Source organism: Daphnia pulicaria, chromosome 5 (genome assembly GCF_021234035.1).
Source record: "Daphnia pulicaria isolate SC F1-1A chromosome 5, SC_F0-13Bv2, whole genome shotgun sequence".
In the NCBI taxonomy this organism is placed as follows: domain Eukaryota; kingdom Metazoa; phylum Arthropoda; class Branchiopoda; order Diplostraca; family Daphniidae; genus Daphnia; species Daphnia pulicaria.
In genome coordinates, this window is record NC_060917.1 from 251,267 (window position 1) to 269,152 (window position 17,886).

At 39.6% G+C, this 17,886-nt stretch overlaps 3 protein-coding genes and 2 long non-coding RNA genes across 11 annotated transcripts; 4 read left to right on the forward strand and 1 right to left on the reverse strand.

Moving 5' to 3' along the window:
• The first annotated feature begins 10 nt into the window (after positions 1–10).
• On the forward strand, positions 11–1,962 carry LOC124340663 (cell wall integrity and stress response component 3-like). The gene is made up of 2 exons (XM_046793279.1): positions 11–527; positions 615–1,962. The coding sequence occupies exons 1-2, from the start codon at positions 97–99 to the stop codon at positions 949–951; spliced, it is 768 nt and encodes a 255-aa protein (XP_046649235.1). The 5' UTR covers positions 11–96; the 3' UTR covers positions 952–1,962.
• Positions 1,963–2,619: 657 nt separating this feature from the next.
• LOC124340654 (cell wall protein DAN4-like) lies at positions 2,620–4,206 on the forward strand. 2 transcript variants are annotated; one of them, XM_046793255.1, is made up of 3 exons: positions 2,620–2,999; positions 3,063–3,584; positions 3,673–4,206. In XM_046793255.1, exons 1-3 carry the CDS (start codon positions 2,710–2,712, stop codon positions 4,013–4,015), a joined length of 1,155 nt encoding a protein of 384 aa, XP_046649211.1. In that variant the 5' UTR covers positions 2,620–2,709; the 3' UTR covers positions 4,016–4,206. The 2 variants fall into 2 exon arrangements, with proteins under 2 accessions (XP_046649211.1, XP_046649210.1); XM_046793254.1 differs by having other exon boundaries at positions 2,620–3,584.
• Positions 4,207–6,045: 1,839 nt separating this feature from the next.
• Positions 6,046–8,215, forward strand: LOC124340647 (mucin-2-like). 2 transcript variants are annotated; one of them, XM_046793244.1, is made up of 3 exons: positions 6,046–6,549; positions 6,589–7,542; positions 7,640–8,215. In XM_046793244.1, exons 1-3 carry the CDS (start codon positions 6,110–6,112, stop codon positions 8,010–8,012), a joined length of 1,767 nt encoding a protein of 588 aa, XP_046649200.1. In that variant the 5' UTR covers positions 6,046–6,109; the 3' UTR covers positions 8,013–8,215. The 2 variants fall into 2 exon arrangements, with proteins under 2 accessions (XP_046649200.1, XP_046649199.1); XM_046793243.1 differs by having other exon boundaries at positions 6,046–7,542.
• Positions 8,216–8,648: 433 nt separating this feature from the next.
• LOC124340680 lies at positions 8,649–15,549 on the forward strand. 4 transcript variants are annotated; one of them, XR_006918147.1, is made up of 14 exons: positions 8,649–8,859; positions 9,783–9,845; positions 9,909–10,185; positions 10,269–10,512; positions 10,695–10,945; positions 11,021–11,126; positions 11,197–11,227; positions 11,992–12,189; positions 12,264–12,552; positions 12,643–12,860; positions 12,929–13,674; positions 13,744–13,819; positions 13,878–13,966; positions 14,375–15,549. It is a non-coding gene; the product is annotated as an uncharacterized LOC124340680 (long non-coding RNA). The 4 variants fall into 4 exon arrangements; XR_006918145.1 differs by having other exon boundaries at positions 11,197–12,189; XR_006918148.1 differs by having other exon boundaries at positions 11,021–11,101; positions 11,197–12,189.
• A 319-nt stretch (positions 15,550–15,868) lies between these two features.
• LOC124340690 lies at positions 15,869–17,350 on the reverse strand. 2 transcript variants are annotated; one of them, XR_006918168.1, is made up of 6 exons: positions 17,199–17,350; positions 16,941–17,069; positions 16,591–16,732; positions 16,250–16,520; positions 16,091–16,191; positions 15,869–16,021 (listed from the first exon to the last, which is right to left on the reverse strand). It is a non-coding gene; the product is annotated as an uncharacterized LOC124340690 (long non-coding RNA). The 2 variants fall into 2 exon arrangements; XR_006918167.1 differs by having other exon boundaries at positions 16,091–16,520.
• Positions 17,351–17,886: the final 536 nt, after the last annotated feature.

Sequence of the window (17,886 nt, forward strand, 5' to 3'; positions counted from 1 at the left end):
AAGAGTCGGATGCTGTAACTTTGATGCAACAGTATTCGCTAACCTTTGCTCCGGGTGCGTTGTAACAGTCGAGATTTTCGTTCGAGTTAAAACAAAATGCGCTTAGCTCTATGTCTATTGATATTTTTCGTCGTGTCTTACGCATCCAAGACACCCAATAAAAGGAGCAACTACTTCCCGTATTATGAGCCCAACATAGCAGAACATCAGAGATTTCTTAAGAGCTCAACAACGGTGACGACAACGAAGATAATGACCGCGATCTATACAATTACTTGCACCAAGTCAACTACAGCATGTACTTCTTCTTCTACCAGTACTAGTACTACTTCAAGTTCAGCAACCTCTACCAGTGCTACCACTACTTCCAGCAGCTCTAGTTCTACAACGAGCAGTACTTCTTCTACAACCAGCAGTACTACCTCGAGTACTGCTGGTCGCCGACGAAGGCAGATTGACATCAGAGATGTAGAAGCCCAAGACTGGACAAACGAGCAATTGCCCATTGTTCCTTCAAATGTTCAAGGGTAAAATGTTCTCTTTTTACTTTTGCATTTGGAATTATTTTGCAAGTCCTTTTGATTTATCCGTTTGGCTATTATATACTGTTACAGGGTTGAAACTACCCAAGCACCAGTTCGAGAAGGACGTTCTACATATCCACAACTGTTCGCTATGATGCCCCCTTTCGGATATTATCAACCCCAAGAAATCCAATCCGGTTTCGACAGCGATCCTTCTCTCGCCCTGCCTTATTATGGGTCGTATGTTCAACCTGCCGCCATCAGCCAACCTCGTATTTTCTTCGGCGCCTTGAACGGCTTATTATTTCCAAATTTTGTGGTAACCAAGACAGAGACGGTTACTATGGTTTCCATCGTCCCTTCCACTTCGACTCTGAGTCCAACTTGCAGTACTGCCAATCCTGGTGCTTTACAATGTCCAGCATAAATCCACACAATATCCGACCGCTTTTCTTTCTACTTCGGTGGTAGCCATCTATTTTTAATATTTATATCTAAGCATTTAGACTTTATATGTTTGTTTAGTAGGCCTACATAGCTACATTAATTTGAAGCGTTTAAATACAGCAATCCCGCAAATCAAGCCAGACTAGTTCAGACCTGCTCTGGTATGAAATTGAGTGTATTAACACTATACCAAGAAAAAATCGTTTATTCCATGACCACACCCACACGTCCAGTCCAGTCTAGAAGCTGTCGGGAACAAATAAATCCGAAACTGCAAACGGCGTGTTCTCTTGAGTGAACCTGCTTTGACCACACGACGAAAACGAAAGAGGGAAGATCGCATACCATGTTGAGTGTTTCTGCGCTGCTTATCTGATGTGCAGGCTAGCCGAAAAGAATTTCGGGACAGCATGGACGACGCGTTTATGTAAAAAGCCTTTTTTGTCTGTGAAACGCTTGCCCTTAGCTCACGTCACAGTACAAGGGCAAGTTCCAAGTTTACTCGCCGGAAGGATCAGAAGGTTATAACGAAATGCTATTAGCGAAACAGTTGATTTATATTTCACACAGTTTAGCCTAGTTCTTATAATGACTATACAGCACAGAAACATTTAATCAATTCCCCGCTAACAGACCTCACTCGCTTAAAAAATAACAATAATGCCAATAATCAAATCCGCACCAATAGAATTTCAGCAATCGAATCCGGACAGGCAAATAATAAAATACGTTGGCTGCTTGGTGAAGTGTTTCCTGGGCGAACCGCGATTTTAAGCTGGCCAATCCAAATATGGAGAGATTCAGTGTCTGATAACATCTGCACGGACCACAAATTGACACTGATAGATACAGCTCCGACGACCATCCCATCGCTATGGTGATAAATATTTCCCCAATCAAGCTTCTCCACGTTTTTTGTTATAGATATAGACTCTGAATGAAAGTGATTGCCTTCCACTCTTTCTCGCTGAATACAAAATCGAAAGTAAAATTCTTTTCATTCCTTAATGACGTTGTCGATTTCAGAACAATACGCCTTAAAGTCACTTTGTCGCCCTGTCGATAGCTGAAACATCACAAAAATTTGTTTTTGAAATTATATTCATAAACGGCGCTTGTACGTTGGAATCAAGGTCTGGACTTCGGTCCCCAGATGAAACGTTCGACATTCTCAATGCCAAGTTCACCGCGGACATTGTTTGTAAGAGTATGTAGCCGGTTATATGCAGATAAGGTTAAGGACCTTTGTGGTCAAAAGGACGTTTGGCTCAAGACAAAGTTTGCTGGTATACCTGTTATGGCTATACAGTGATAGAAGGTGTATTGATTGTCGTATACATAGTTGATCCTGTGCTGCTAATGTTTTGCCACGTTCTTCTTGGGTCCGTAGGACGAGATTGAATAAATTGAGTGATAAGAAAACACGCCAACCACAAGCGGAACTCTTTTTAGTATTCACTTTTTATTCCGAATTCAAATGCCATAGCACACCGAGCGCATTGTAATCGTCTATACCAATAAAATTACCGAAGAGGAAAGGGGAAAAAAGAAAAAAAATTGCCGGAGTGCTGCCAGTATATACACCAAAAAGTCATGAACCAACCAAAGTCCAGTGAATCTGCGTACGTATAAAACGACTGGATGCTGAGACTTTGGTTCATTAGTATTTGTTGAGCAGCCTTTGATTGGAGCTGTGCTTACTGTATACTGCTTTTCTAAAATAAGACTTAAATCTAAAATGCGTCTAGCGCTATTGGTATTAGGACTCTTCATTGTGGCACTGGCAGCCACAACAAAGAAAGAGGGAAAAAGGCAGATCAACCACTACCTGCCGTATTATGGAACCAACAACGTAATCGAACCGAGGCAGTTTAGGCCCACGAGAACGGCTACTGTGACGCAGATATCGACGCTGACTTATACATTTACTTGTGTCAAATCAACTACAGCGTGTCCTTCTTCATCCACCACCACCAGCACAACTACCCCTTCCACTTCCACCAGTATTACCCCAACCCCAACTTCTACGTCTAGCTCTACGTCTACTACCCCAACGACATCTACGTCTAGCTCCACTATTACGCCTACTAGTACCCCAACCACTTCTACGTCTAGCTCTACTACTACGTCTACTACCCCAACCACTTCTACGTCTAGCTCCACTATTACGTCTACTACCCCAACCACTTCTACGTCTAGCTCTACTACTACGTCTACTACTCCAACCACTTCTACGTCTAGCTCTACTACTACGTCTACTACCCCAACCACTTCTACGTCTAGCTCCACTATTACGTCTACTACCCCAACCACTTCTACGTCTAGCTCCACTATTACGTCTACTACCCCAACCACTTCTACGTCTAGCTCCACTATTACGTCTACTACCCCAACCACTTCTACGTCTAGCTCTACTACTACGTCTACTACTCCAACCACTTCTACGTCTAGCTCTACTATTACGTCTACTACCCCAACGACATCTACGTCTAGCTCCACTGTTGAGCCTACAACCGCTAGTCGTCGCCGACGGAGGGAGATTGACAACATAGATGTAGAAGCCCAAGACTGGGTGAACGAGCAATTGTCTATTGTTCCTTCAAACGTTCAAGGGTAAATGTTTCTGCTTTATACTGCTGCATTCTGCATTTGGAATAATCCGCAAATTCTTTTCTATTGGTCCGCTTGGTCGAATATACAGGGTGGAAGCTACCCAAGCGCCAGTTCGAGAAGGACGTGATGCTGCTGCTCAGTTCGCTTACTCACGACGGTTGGGGATGATCCCGCCATTTGCATATTATGATCCCCAAGAAATTCAGCCAGGTTTCGACAACGACCCCACTCTCGCCTTGCCTTACTATGGGTCGTATGTTCAACCTGCTGCCATCACCCAGCCTCGCATTTTCTTCGGCGCCTTGAACGCCCTTTTCCCAGGATATGCAGTAACCCGGACAGAGACAATTACATCATTTACCATCGTCGCTAAAACTTTGACTTCAAGTCCAACGTGCGTTCCTCCCGGAATCGTACAATGCGCAGCTTAAACTCGTCCAGTTATATCAAAATTATCCGACCGACCAGCTCTTTCAATGAACGAACGGACATTTCCGGTGCAAACCTTCTATATTTAATATAAGCATTGAAATTTATAGCATCGTTTAGTTTAGCATTAGGCATTTGTTTGTTGAGTTTATTTGACACTGCAGATCATTTAATACATTCACGCAAATCAAATTAATCTGGAAGATTTCAGCATTGGCAATATAATGACATAATAAGGCACAAGAAAAAATCACCAAGATGGGAAGTCCCTTTTTCTTTTCTCGGCTCATGTGTGTGTGTATACGAGGTAGCTGGATCTTGTGTGATAACGTGAAGCCACATAAAATGGAATAATTTATTCCTTAACTGTTGACTACACACCTATGTGTCTGCCTTGCTGGATGCGGTCTATAGCAAAGAAAGCCAAATCTACAAATTGTGTTCTCTTGTTGGGCAAACCCATTGACCCATGGGAAACACTTCCTATACTTTCCAATTTCTTTAATAGAAGTGTAGACATAGTCAGTATTAAGAGAACGAGAGACGGGAGGGAAAGAACACACGACCTTTTTCGGGTGTTTCTTTGCTACTTATCTGATGAAAAGAACTCCATATACACAAAGTTACACTTTAAGTTTTCAATTATTGTAAAACCGTTGCCCCCTCCATAGTGGGCCATATAAGGACAACTTGAAAAGTCAATCCTGGGCATAACTCAGGGTCACCATCGCAAATTGCGGCAAATTGGTGAAATGCTATTGAATCCGATTGAATCAACGAGAATTCATTACAGGCCTGTACATATAGTGGTTATATTGAGGGAACTCGTCGTAGCTAGATTGTCGTATCTCGCTAGTTCTTGAATAACTAGCAAAATCATATTTATAGTGAAAAATGTCTACGCAAAATGCATGATGGGGTGTATTGCCACCCAGGGCGAAATATTTATCGACGAAAATATATAGATCTATGGCTAGTCATATGATTTTATAGTCGATTTACTGCTGTGCTTAGTAGTTAGTTAGTAAGCTGCTGGCCAATCCTGATGTGGAGATTCAGTGCCTGTTTGTGGGTAGCAATTGACAGGTAAACGAAAGAAAAACAAATAACCAAAAGTGAATGCAAATACCAAGGAAGCTAGGCATGACCTTTTTCAGCAATCGCGTCTACATTATATACGTGCGTACGGGACACGATGCCCATTTAAATGTTTTGTATCAGCCCCAAAAGACATTGACCGATGACTTCTTCGGCTGACCCATCGCATTGGTGGGGAAAAGATTTCGAGGTTCCCCCAACTGCTTCAACTTATTTTCATTTAACTCAAAGAAAGTAATAATAAATGAATTTTTATGATCTTTTTCTCACCAATAAGAGCTGGAATTTGAAATTCGCATTGTATCTTCCAATTTCTTAAAGACGTTATTCTTTCATTTAAATCAGGTCTTCGGAGTTAAGCAATTTGTTGCCATAAGATTTCAAAAAATAATGCATCATCCATATACAATGCCCTCAGCAGTATACCTGTTAATACATACATATGCAGATTAGGTCATTCCCTTTGGAAGGGTCAATGGGGACATCGCGGCTCCAGACTGAGATATTGTCTCTGATTGTCGTCACCTGTATAACGAGGATAGCGCTTTACAGCAGTGATAGGACGGTGAACCGATGGTCATTCAGGGTCAACGGTGTCTTATATTAATGTTTTGCCAAGTTCGCTCTTAAGTTCGCAGCACAAACATATAAACGAGATAAAATAAAATGATAAGAACCACAAGACAAAATCCAAAGCTTTATTTTTATCGAATTCCTCCTTCCTATTATAAGAGCAAAGAATACGTTTAGAGGAAACTGATAATGTCACGCTGACATTGTGGGCTTTCTATAGATTTTAATTTGGCGAGAGGAAAGAGGAAAGCATCAATATCAAGGCAGCATTGCCCAACCAAATCCAATCCAGCAAAGTCCAATGTGTCTGCGTGTATAAAAATGGCTAGCAGTTTACGACTCGCCTCAGTAATATTCCACATCCAGCTATTGATCGAAGCACTCCTGTTTTTTTCCCAACTGTCTTTGGTTTTCTTACATTAAAAATGCGGCTAGTACCGTTTGGATTAATAGTACTTTGTGTCGTGACATTTGCAGCAACGGCAAAGGGACAGATAATAAAATATTTACCTTTTAATGGACCTAGTGAAGTGGAACCGAGACAATTAAGGCCCACAAAAACTGTTACGACGACAATGATAACAACATTAACTTATTTTTCGACCTGCACTATCTTAACCACTGCATGTCCACAATCAACTACTACCACCCAAGAACCTACTACAACCACTACCCAGACACCTATTACAATCACACCAACTACAACAACTCCTAACACAACTACACATACACCTCCAATTCCTACAACTACAGAATCTACGACCACAACAACCCAGAAACCTACGAATCCCACTACTACAGAGTCTCCAATCACTACAACTACACAGACTACACCGATCACAACAACCCAAGAACCTCCGATTACGACAACTACAGAGTCCCCGATCACAACTCAAGAACCGATCACGACAACTACAGAGTCTCCCATCACAACAACACAAGAACCACCAAATACGACCACCACAGAAGTTCCAATCACAACAACCAATGAACCTCCGACCACGACATCTACAGAGTCTCCGATCACAACAACCCAAGAACCTCCGATCACGACAACTACAGAGTCTCCGATCACAACAACCCAAGAACCACCGATCACGACAACTACAGAGTCTCCGATCACAACAACCCAAGAACCTCCAATCACGACAACTACAGAGTCTCCGATCACAACAACCCAAGAACCTCCGATCACGACAACTACAGAGTCTCCGATCACAACAACCCAAGAACCACCGATCACGACAACTACAGAGTCTCCGATCACAACAACCCAAGAACCTCCGATCACGACAACTACAGAGTCTCCGATCACAACAACCCAAGAACCTCCGATTACGACAACTACAGAGTCCCCGATCACAACTCAAGAACCGATCACGACAACTACAGAGTCTCCCATCACAACAACACAAGAACCACCAAATACGACCACCACAGAAGTTCCAATCACAACAACCAATGAACCTCCGACCACGACATCTACAGAGTCTCCTATCACAACAACTCCAGAACCTCCGATCACGACAACTACAGAGTCTCCGATCACAACAACCCAAGAACCACCGATCACGACAACTACAGAGTCTCCGATCACAACAACCCAAGAACCTCCAATCACGACAACTACAGAGTCTCCGATCACAACAACTCCAGAACCTCCGATCACGACAACTACAGAGTCTCCGATCATAACAACCCAAGAACCACCGATCACGACAACTACAGAGTCTCCGATCACAACAACCGAGGAGCCTCTAATCACCACCACTCCAGAATCTCCTATCACGACAACAGACCTTATTACTACTACAGATCCGACTACGGATTCCACTACTATCGGTGGTGAAGATTCAGGGTATGAATAATTATATTATATTTAATTTAACTAGTATTTTCGTATTGTAATATCTATTTTTTTTTTAAATCTCTTGAAACATTATTTGTTTTAATAGTTCAAGGGCTATTGAACATAGGCAAGCACCAGTGCGAGAAGCGCGTGCTGCTGATCCACAATGGCTAGTGAATTCTCCACTCGGTTATTACTATGACCCCGAAGAGATCCAGCCCGGTTTTGAAATCGAACGTGGTGTTGACACGCCTTACTACAGTTCATTCGTCAAACCTGCCGCCGACATCCAGCCACGCATTTTCTTCGGCCTAGTGTCGAGATTAATATCACGATTTGCTACGGTGACGAACACAGTAACAGTTAGTTCGTATGCTGTTACTGTTTTCACTTACACGTCGACGCCAGATTGTAGTACTCCTGGCTTTTTACAACAATGTGCGGCCCTAAAATGCACCAAGGTGTGCGATGCATTCTAGATCAAATCAATGTATTAAAGAATCTGCGTCGATTATTTATTTAAAATATATTTTGTTCCAAAGGTTGTCGTATCAACACTCCAGTGCATCATAATTTAATATATTCCCACAGAATCATTATTGTCGCAAGTATTTTTTTTTTATTTTGCTTGGTCAAAAATGCAAAATCGTAAATACGCAATACATGTTCGTGGAAACGCGTATCAAGTGCATGCAACTCTAGGTGTGTGACTGGTGGCTAATTACTGGTACGTGAGTAGCTTTTACATAAAAAGGAAAAAGGCCAAAACCAAGGCCAAAGCAACGCAACAGTTTGCTAATAGTCCCTAATACTTTATTTGGTTAGAACGGCATAATTAAAAAAAAAAAAAAAAAACGTTTAATTTTGTAGAATAAATCGCGTGTACTAACATTTCCGAATTAGCGTAAAATTATGAAACTACTTCAGCTGTTATCTGATGTCCGTTCCGTTGTCCTTCTTATTCTTATTCAATTCAACTAATTAGCTTGTCGATGGAGTGAATGAATGAACAAGTGTAATTTGTTAACGCTCGATGTCGCTCTTCCACTAGGTGGCGTGTCAGTAGCCATAAACTGATGATCGCATCTCATTTCGCATGATCAGTCAAAGACAAAACAGTCATGAGTCATGTTGTCGGTTGGTCGGGTAGAGTGTAGAGATGCTAGAGAAAGCAAAAAGCATGCATGATAGATTGATAGCTATGATAGTAATTTGAAAACAGAAATCATGTGGTTATTACTTTTTAGTTTTTAGTCATTGATTCTGTGTGGGATGCACTGCTGAAAGCTGAATGCAGATGCGTATAGAACTAAAGTGTAAATTACGGTAAATTCAAATGAAAATATTAATTTAAGAGTAAAATGCTTTTACAATTTTAAATTGCAGTTTCACCACTTCACTTTACACATATTTTTCACAGAATGAGTAGAGAAATCCAAGTGTGGGTTAGAACTTAAAATTGTTACACGAGAAAATGAATTAATAGTGAATTGTCAGTTTGTCACAGGTTAGCTCCACCATTTGATCTGGATTTGCCCTGTACAAATTAAATAGAACTAGCATGCTGTGTGGTGGAGTAGTGAAATTCTGGATGGAATGTCTAATTGTCGATTTTAATTTATCATAAAATTTGATTAGAAAAATTGCACAAAAAGTATTACGAAAATTGAATATGTAGTTCTGATTTCTATTTGCAAACATACCCTTATTGTAGCATCTTTCATATTAGTAACTGTAACCAAAAACCAACTTTTGCTGTTTCTCAACTAGATTAAAGTGTTCGGCAAATTAGATGCTTTTTCTACATCTAACATTTCAGAATAATGTGTATTTTCTCTTGAAAGAAATGAAGTAACTAGATGTGGTGTCAGTGAAACAGGAAAGTTGTTGAATAATCGGAAGGCTCTTTTCTTGTCATTAAAAGTAGGACTTTCTTAAACTGTTTCTACCAGATTGTGAAATCCCTTGTTGCATTTTGTTATAGAATGTGTTAGGTCGTCATTATTATTTGGAAGGTGAACTATTTTGATATGGTTAGAGCTGGTTAGAGAACTGGGTTCTGTCTATTCACTAGGCAGAGTGAAATTAATATTTGGTATAAACTTGGTTAAATGCCAATAGTAATTTAGTTCTTTCATTTGCGTTTCATTTTCGTCGAAACCATATGGATTAATTTGTTACTTGAAATTTTTTTCATTCTTCCATTTATTTCATTTCTTCCATCGCGTTCATGGGCCTCGTCTGCAAAGGTGACCTGCACTAAGAATGTTGCTTAAAAACATTTTTCATCATGCATCAAGAGAAAACGATTGGTGAGAATTGTATGCAATATTGTTGTCCTGATTTATTAATTAGTTGTTATTCACTTGAATTAGAATACCCGTCATGACAGTCAGCCTCCGAATTATTTGCTCTCCTGCCCTCAAGCCACATCGAACCCACATTGCTTCTCCTTGGCACCGAAACGGAAAGGCGAACATCTGCTGAGCATCATAGGCAACGCCGGAATATTCCGGTGGAGCGTGAGGAAAATCTTCTTCTGAGATTGTCTACGACAGTGATGACCTCATCTTTTGTTTCCTCGAACTCAGCACCATTCCGTTCCTCTTCTTCGTCTACCACAATAAGACGCTGCTCAACGTCATCCACTCAGTGAGTCGAAACGGAATGTCATCGTTCTCGCTGCCGTTTCGGCTCTCATCCTAGTCAATGTTCCATACTGGAATTCTTTTTAGCCAGGTACATCTTCGAGGACGACTTTTTTTTATTGAAGTGGATCCTGTTCATCCGACGATATTACATGTACCAACAGTTCTGCTAATTCGTTCGTGAGCCGAATTGAAGGAGGAGAGAGTAGTGGTGGTGAAGTCGAGAAATAAGAGCCTGCGATTCTCTCATCATGTGCATAGCCACAACTCCAAACAAGGCCCACGTAACGGTGACTACATCGGTAACATTCTGCGCGCATCATCCAGCAAGGTAAAGATGTTCTAACTTCTGTTACTCTTTCAAAAAATTATTTTCTTCAATAAATTCTTATCCTACTTTCGTTGTTCCGGATAGAAAAGCGTAAAAGGTTCTTTAAAATTCTCCAGGTTTCTTGGCGATTTATTTTGTTAATACCCCATAACTATTTTTTTGTTTACGGATGGGAATTTTAGGAGTTGATATTAGGAGCTCGAGGGATTTACGACATATTCTTCTTCTTCGAGGTCATCATCGCCCTTGACCTTATTTTCGGTGTCATCGTTCGCTATGAGGAGTGAGAAACAACAAAAGGAGGAAATTTTCCGACAATAAAGCCGTCAGGTTCGAGGATCACATCCGCTACGAGCACAACATGTAGCGCCATCTTTTCTCCGATCCTACAGAATTCACTGAAACCGATAACAATTTCGACGCCCAGGTTTAAGTAAGTCTATTTTTAAAAGTTTCTTATGCGCAGTTTTTATTTCTCCCACGTCTTTATAAACAACATTAAATCTAGGAATTGTTTCCACGATTACGGACGACCTCATTAGCAGCCGACGATGAACAGTCCTAACAAAACGAAATACCTGCACTTCAGGTTCAACTTGAAAATCATTCTAACTGTAAATTTTTATTATATTCAGAAGATAAAATTATCTAAATGTAATACAATATGTCTTCTATTCATTTCAGGGTTGTCCGTTTGTATCTACATTTGGTGCAGGTGAATAAAAAAGATAATTGCACTTTTGTTGCGAGTGGATTTATCCCCTGCCACCTCTACCGTTGTTGTTAAAATATTCCCTTTGTAGGAAACCAAAAATGTTGTACATTCAGGGTTTCCCATCTCATACCGGTCTACTACAGCAGTAGTCAATGTTCGAGTACAGCGGCGTACAAGATTGTCCATGCCTTACGATGATTATCGATCTAACTCCCCCTGAACTGTTTGTCTCAAGTCTTTCCTCTTAAATGCGACAGCACATGAGTGTTAGTAGATGTGTGAGTAACAGTTAATAGTATGTGTGTAAAGTTAGTACGTACATTAGGGTTATATTATACAGTCATGGGAAACAGTGGGAGACGATATGGAGGGAGTAGTAATCAAACCCGGGGCCATTGGAGTTAACACTAGGTGCCATAACCATTTTACCATGGTCGCACATCCGGTATGAACCATATCCGGAAGTTGATTATATCCTTAAGTATATACGGCTGAGATAGTTATGAAATATTGGATATTGGAATTAATGTTAATAGCATATTGGTTATAGTTTCCAACTGCCACGCAGGGGTCTCGTGTTTTATGCTTCGATTCTCGAAATGTTTTCGTGTACGTCAGATTGTAATGTGTTATAGATGTTAAGTTCACTGAATCACTTAAGGAAGACAGATATTAATTTTGTTAATACGGTATAATTTTTTAAATTTTTATTAAAGTATGTTAATGTTTGCATTTTACATGCGGCCGCTGCAAATTCTTCAAAGAACTAAACAATTAATTGAGATGGATACCTGATGCCTGATGGATACCTGATGACAGGCCGGCAATTAAACTGGAAGTCGGCAACGAAAATTAATTATCGAGATCAACAGAAACAAATGCAATTGTGTGAAATTATAAAGGCTAAGATGAAGATGAGCTGTAGTCGCGAGCTGTATCTTGTATCCATTCTTCTCACAGAGGTATTTTTAAATTTTATATCAAAAGTTTCGTTTCAATTTTCAAGATGCTAATTGGATACGATTTGTTTTATCAGCTGTGTCGACTGCTGTGACTTCCACGAGTGGTCAGCTATCAATTCCAAGTAGCTCATCAAGAAAAATCATTCAGATCAGATAAATGTATATCATCATCAGTCCAATTAGAAAATTTAATTGACGACCGATGGCAAAGTTCATCGGTTCGCGCTGAAAGAATTTATACGGAATAATCTCAAACTCGTCTACCAATTTCTGAGCTCTTCTATGACCCAACCCCAACGACATATATACTCCGCTGTGTCAACCGCTGTGTGGTTTTTGCTTGACTGTTTGGTTGGTTCTAAGGTATCAAAACGTTTCATGAATTGAATGGTAGTGTAGTGAACATTCACCCAAGTTTTCTTTTGTTTCTCTATTACATAATTGATACCACAGGTTTATTCACGGGCACCCCATCACCTTTCACGTGCTGGTTGAAATAACACGTAATGAATCTGCTTGACCATCCATTTCTTGCAACTGGCAGACCAACCAATGGCTGCACTGCAAATTTGCCTAGCTCTTCATTAATGCCTGACTGAAATTGTCTCTGTCATCATCCATAAGTTCCTTAGCCTGCCGTCCAGTCCGGAATACGAAATCGAATTACAACTGTAAATTAACTTAAAAGATAAATAAATAGATTAAATTTACAAATAGTTATTTTTTTTTTTCATTTCAGGGTTATTAGTTTGGAACCGGTGAAATATGTTGTTTTCAAATTTAAAAAAAGTCATCGAGGAGATCATCCGTCAACGTCAATTCTTATTTGCCAACCAACAGTGCCTGAAGAGTTGATCCCGAGACCACTGTTTCATGTCCCTTGACACGAACGATACGAATTACGTGTAACCTAAAAGTGAGCGAAGATGATTGACGAGAGTGGCGCCATACGGAAGCGGCTCACCTCTGGAAGATGTTTAGCGAAGATGAAGTGGAAGCAAAATGCAGTCAATTCCGTATATCCTCCACTACCGAATCAGTACCTCTGCTCACAGTCTGATTGAATTGTTGACGAGTATGGTTAATCGGTCCATTCATCTAATTGGCCTAGTAAAATGAAATCCTGATGGATTTGGTAGTAAATTGTTGGTTATGAGCATGGTTAATTGGTCATGAGTATGACAGGGGCTTGGCCGCTTGGGGCACTGAAGAGGACATCTGGTGGCCAGGTTTGTCTTCAGTTGTTGGATCTTCTCCTTCTTCTTCGTTTCGTTCATTGTTAGTTGGAGCGGTTGGAGCGTGGCTTTTGAGAGAAAGCCAAAGGGACGCCATTTTCGTCTTTATGGGAGGTTTTGATCATTTTGATGTAAGCTTAAATAGCTGTATTGCTTGGCAGATGCCAAATTGATTTCTTAGAATTTACGATGTGTGCCAGTTGGATCGGGTTGGCAGTTGGAGAGCTTGCTACTATTCTTGGTGTTACAGGTTCGATTAAGTTGTATTTGCATGTGTAGTAATCCGAAAAGTGTGTAATAACATAATTTATTTTTATAGACAAATCTTGGAACCATGTTGTTGTCTACCACGTCCAGGAGCTGAGTAATATTTTGCATGTGCAATGTTTTGTATGGTAAAATTATTGATAAAACTGATTGAAATTTAGATTGTGACATTTATAATGATTGCAGGCACCTTTTACTTTGGCCATCCAATCGGGCAGGCTGCATGGATTCTCATTACTTTTGGTGGGAACATCAATAACATACACTAATTGGAGGTCAGTAAAGTGACAATGTTATCCAGTTTATACTTAAAGATTTAATATAAATATGGAAGTAGGGCTTCAGAATTTTTCATGATCAAGCTTAGTTTCCATTGATTAGTTTTAAAAGTTCGGGATTTCATGAAGTCAACAGTTCTTTCCTTTAATCGTGTATTTAGCTGGGGATTGTGTTAAGGAAAATTTCTTGTACACAAGATAGGAAGATGAAAGAATGTTTCTTTTTGTTTAAATCTTAAACTCGTCATCTAGTTTCATGTACATTTTTGTTTCAACAATAGGTATAGTTTAATGTTGCTATAGAATATTAGTGTTGACTAAATGAAGTAATATTATGTAGCATTAATTTATTTTTTAATGTAGCATTTCAATTTACGCTGAAGATTAATTTCATTTTGGTCATAGGTTAATGTTTACGTAGCAGTGATGTTGCTGTCCAATATGGCATGTTGCAGCCTATACTGGTGAAAGATTTTTTGCATTGAGTTAAACTGTTGCTGTTCCTGGTGCTGGACTGCTGGTGTTGTGCAAAAAAGTTACATCCAGTTTTAATTGTTATTTGTGTCCATGCAGTTAACTGTTTATATGTTGAAAAGGAACAAAAACAGTTCCTTGGTGTTGAATCGCTGGTGTTTTGCTACAGAAGTTACATCCAGTATTTTGTTTACTTGCTATTTGCTCTATGAAGTTAACCGTTTATATGTTGAGAATGAAAAAAAATAGTAATACGGGGAATTTTTACGTTGAACAAATAATAAACATGCCTTCGCGATTGGGAAACCAACGAGGAGGAGATTGGGGGGGGGGTGGTATTTGATTTTCATTAACTAGAAGTCGTAGTGGTTTAATGATGTAGAAATAAAATCCTTTATTAATCACATCCATATACCAACCCATGCATCCACATCTATTCCACAAACCCCATATGTCTCCACCAACATCAATTCCTTAAACCCCAATTTCCCCACAAATGTTTGTTATGTGTGTATAATATTGTTGAATAAATAAACTATATATGTAACATGTAAAACCCATTTGTATTCTGGTACGTACATAAATTAAAAAATTCAATAAACAGAGCGTCCGGTTCTAGATCATTTTTTTGTGCGAGGCTTTTTAGCAAGCAATCCGCCACCCAATTTGACAAAAAGTGATACAAAAAGTGATAGTTTATTTTGGCGGTAAGTGCGTCAGACGGTCAAAAAATTTCTAGTTCAACAGTCTCATGAAGAAATTTGCATCCAGTCTACTGGTGCAAATCACGATTCTTTCAGTTTGATTATTTAGGAGATGTGTCAACAAACATTGTGGGTAACCAATAAATCGAACTAATCCTCTTTTCAGAATACTTTGATGTATGGATCACAAGAAAATCTAAACACACAAAGTGATCTAAAAGACTAAAACCACTTCAAGATATTCTGAAAAAGTGGATTAGTTCTATTTTTCGGTCTAACCACAATTTTTGTTAACACACCTGATAAATAATCAAAACGAAAGAATCGTGATTTGTACCAGTAGAATAGATACAAAGTTCTACGTGTGACTGTTAAATTAGAAATTGTTTTGACCGTCAGACGCACTTTCCGCAAAAATAAACCATCACTTTTTGTCAAATTGGGTGGCGGATTGCTTGCTAAAACTCGCACATGCAGTATCGGCGTAGATCCAGGGAGATTACCTGGAAATGGAAGAGGAGAGAAGAGTGCGAGGCAAGTTTTACTGGGGAGCGATTAGTCATAATAGGCTTCCGGGTTAGACTCATGACCCTCTAAAAGTTTTCGTCGGATCATGCGCCTTCCAAGTCCCCGTTCGACCAGAGCCCTCCCCTCCTCCTGGTTTCACAGCGGGTGAGTGACCACCGGCGGGCGTTGGTTAGTGGTTAGTTAGGGAAACGGGGCCACAGAAAAGAAGGGAGCCCAGATATGCACTTGTAATTTATCCAACTACACAACTAATCAGTCTTGAATTACGGCAGTCTCTCGTCAGTTTTCAGCTCTCGTCAGTTTTCACCAATGGATGAAGTCCATGATAAGCAGCGAAGGAGTTACCCTGTAAGCAGAATGAACAATTTATTTGGATGACAATAATTTTAAATAAGACTGCGACAGAAAGCAATACCTCAAATCAAGAGGGCCCATTTAAGGAAGCGAAAAGGGTAGCCAAGGACATGACTTCTTATAAAGTCTGTCATGCAAATTTAGAAACCTGTAGTTTAGAACCTGTAAAAAAAAAAAACACAATAATAAGTCATCTTATTTATCTTGTCCCCAATATCACCATCTCGTCGTCCTCAAGGAAACGGCATAACACATCGAACACCGGTCAAACAATCTGAAGATGAAAATTCCGTGCTGTGTTGAGAGCAGGGGTAGTACAAGTCGGTTGGGTAGTCAAATGATGCTGGACGCGTAGCTGGAGCAGGCTCAACTCCCCCATGCCTCGGAGCGACGGCACGCAAGTAAGCAGTATTGCTGCTGAATGACAGCAAGTCAGTCAGTCGTCGCTAATCTCTCGTCAGGTACAATGGACTGCACTGCACAAGATTAATCTGAAAAGAGAACGGATGTTATTTTAGATACCCAAAATTTCAAGAAGATTATAGCGACACCAAGCAATACCTCAAATCAAGAGCGGGCCCAAAGTCAAAGAGGGAAATTTAAGGTAACCAATGGGTTATCAAACAAATAACTTTAGTTCACCATGTTACTGTCCTTTTAGTTTTGGAAAGAAAACCAGATAGTTCTCATTCAGTCTATAAATCTAAATAAAAAATCAACAACAAATAATCAAAGTGCTGTCAACACAACAAATTTTAAAAATACTATTTGTAATCATAACTTAACAGATAATCTGTGATAATAACAAAAAAACAGAATCTTGGTTGATGCCATTTTCTTCACTGAAAATAGTCACAAACTGTTTTCATTTACACATTTAGACAAGAACTAACATAATAGCACAGTTTTACCTTTGTTTGCCTGTTGCAAGGTTTGCTGCATGCTTAATGTTGGGAATGCAACAACAGTATATATCACACTTGATCAACACTATCATCAACTGCTTACGGAAGTACCAATAACTTGAGTTTAGAGAGAAACTGTCAAATGAGAGATTAAATAATCTTATTTCTAATTTATTGTCATTGATGTCAAGTCCGATGATGTCCCTATCCAACTTGCTAATGTGTTTGAACTTTGAAGCAGTGATAAAATGATCATGTTCTTACCTTTTTTCATTCACCAACAATGTTTGGTCATTAAGCTGCTGTTATTTGGTAGCTAAAGTTGTGGTTACCATCACAAAGAAAATCGAACATGGAAAATAAACTAAAATAACTATAGATTTCGATATTAGATTCGTTCGCCTTCGCCACAACATGGCCACGAGAAAACAACAATATTCGACATTTCGACATCTAGTGTGGAAATTTACAACATATTTTTTTGTTGGTCACCGGAATCGGAATGATTCGAGCTTTTAAAAAATCTGGCCTTCGACAAGGCAATGCTAACCGTGATAGTTCATTGACTTGTGACTTGATGCTATAGTGCTTTCTAAATATAGCCTAATCGTTGTAAATTTTCTTACCGCCAAATAATTTCTTCATCCGTTTGATGCGCGGCAGGTATACAAGTTCAAACTGAACGAACTGAAATGTCCCCAGCACTTCTTTGTCGAATGGAAATAGGAAAATCTGATTGGTTATTGGGACATAATAAACATGCATTACAACAATGAAAATTGAAAACTTATTTATAGCCGTCGATCAATCCATTTACGATGACGATGAAGTATCTCCTGTTGACTATGCTCTGACTAATGCATACTGCCTAGAGCATTACTACAAAAGAGTTCATCAAGAGCATCTTAGCATGTTTGTGGGCTTCAGCTTTAAAATATGCGTGCTCATTTCA

Excerpts from the sequence above, each read along its gene's own strand:
- LOC124340663 (XM_046793279.1), top strand. The coding sequence starts at position 97 with ATGCGCTTAGCTCTATGTCTATTGATATTTTTCGTCGTGTCTTACGCA. Across the intron at positions 528-614 it reads GTTCCTTCAAATGTTCAAGG|GGTTGAAACTACCCAAGCAC; the intron begins GTAAAATGTTCT and ends ATACTGTTACAG.
- LOC124340654 (XM_046793254.1), top strand. The coding sequence starts at position 2,710 with ATGCGTCTAGCGCTATTGGTATTAGGACTCTTCATTGTGGCACTGGCA. Across the intron at positions 3,585-3,672 it reads GTTCCTTCAAACGTTCAAGG|GGTGGAAGCTACCCAAGCGC; the intron begins GTAAATGTTTCT and ends TCGAATATACAG.
- LOC124340647 (XM_046793243.1), top strand. The coding sequence starts at position 6,110 with ATGCGGCTAGTACCGTTTGGATTAATAGTACTTTGTGTCGTGACATTT. Across the intron at positions 7,543-7,639 it reads ATCGGTGGTGAAGATTCAGG|TTCAAGGGCTATTGAACATA; the intron begins GTATGAATAATT and ends TTGTTTTAATAG.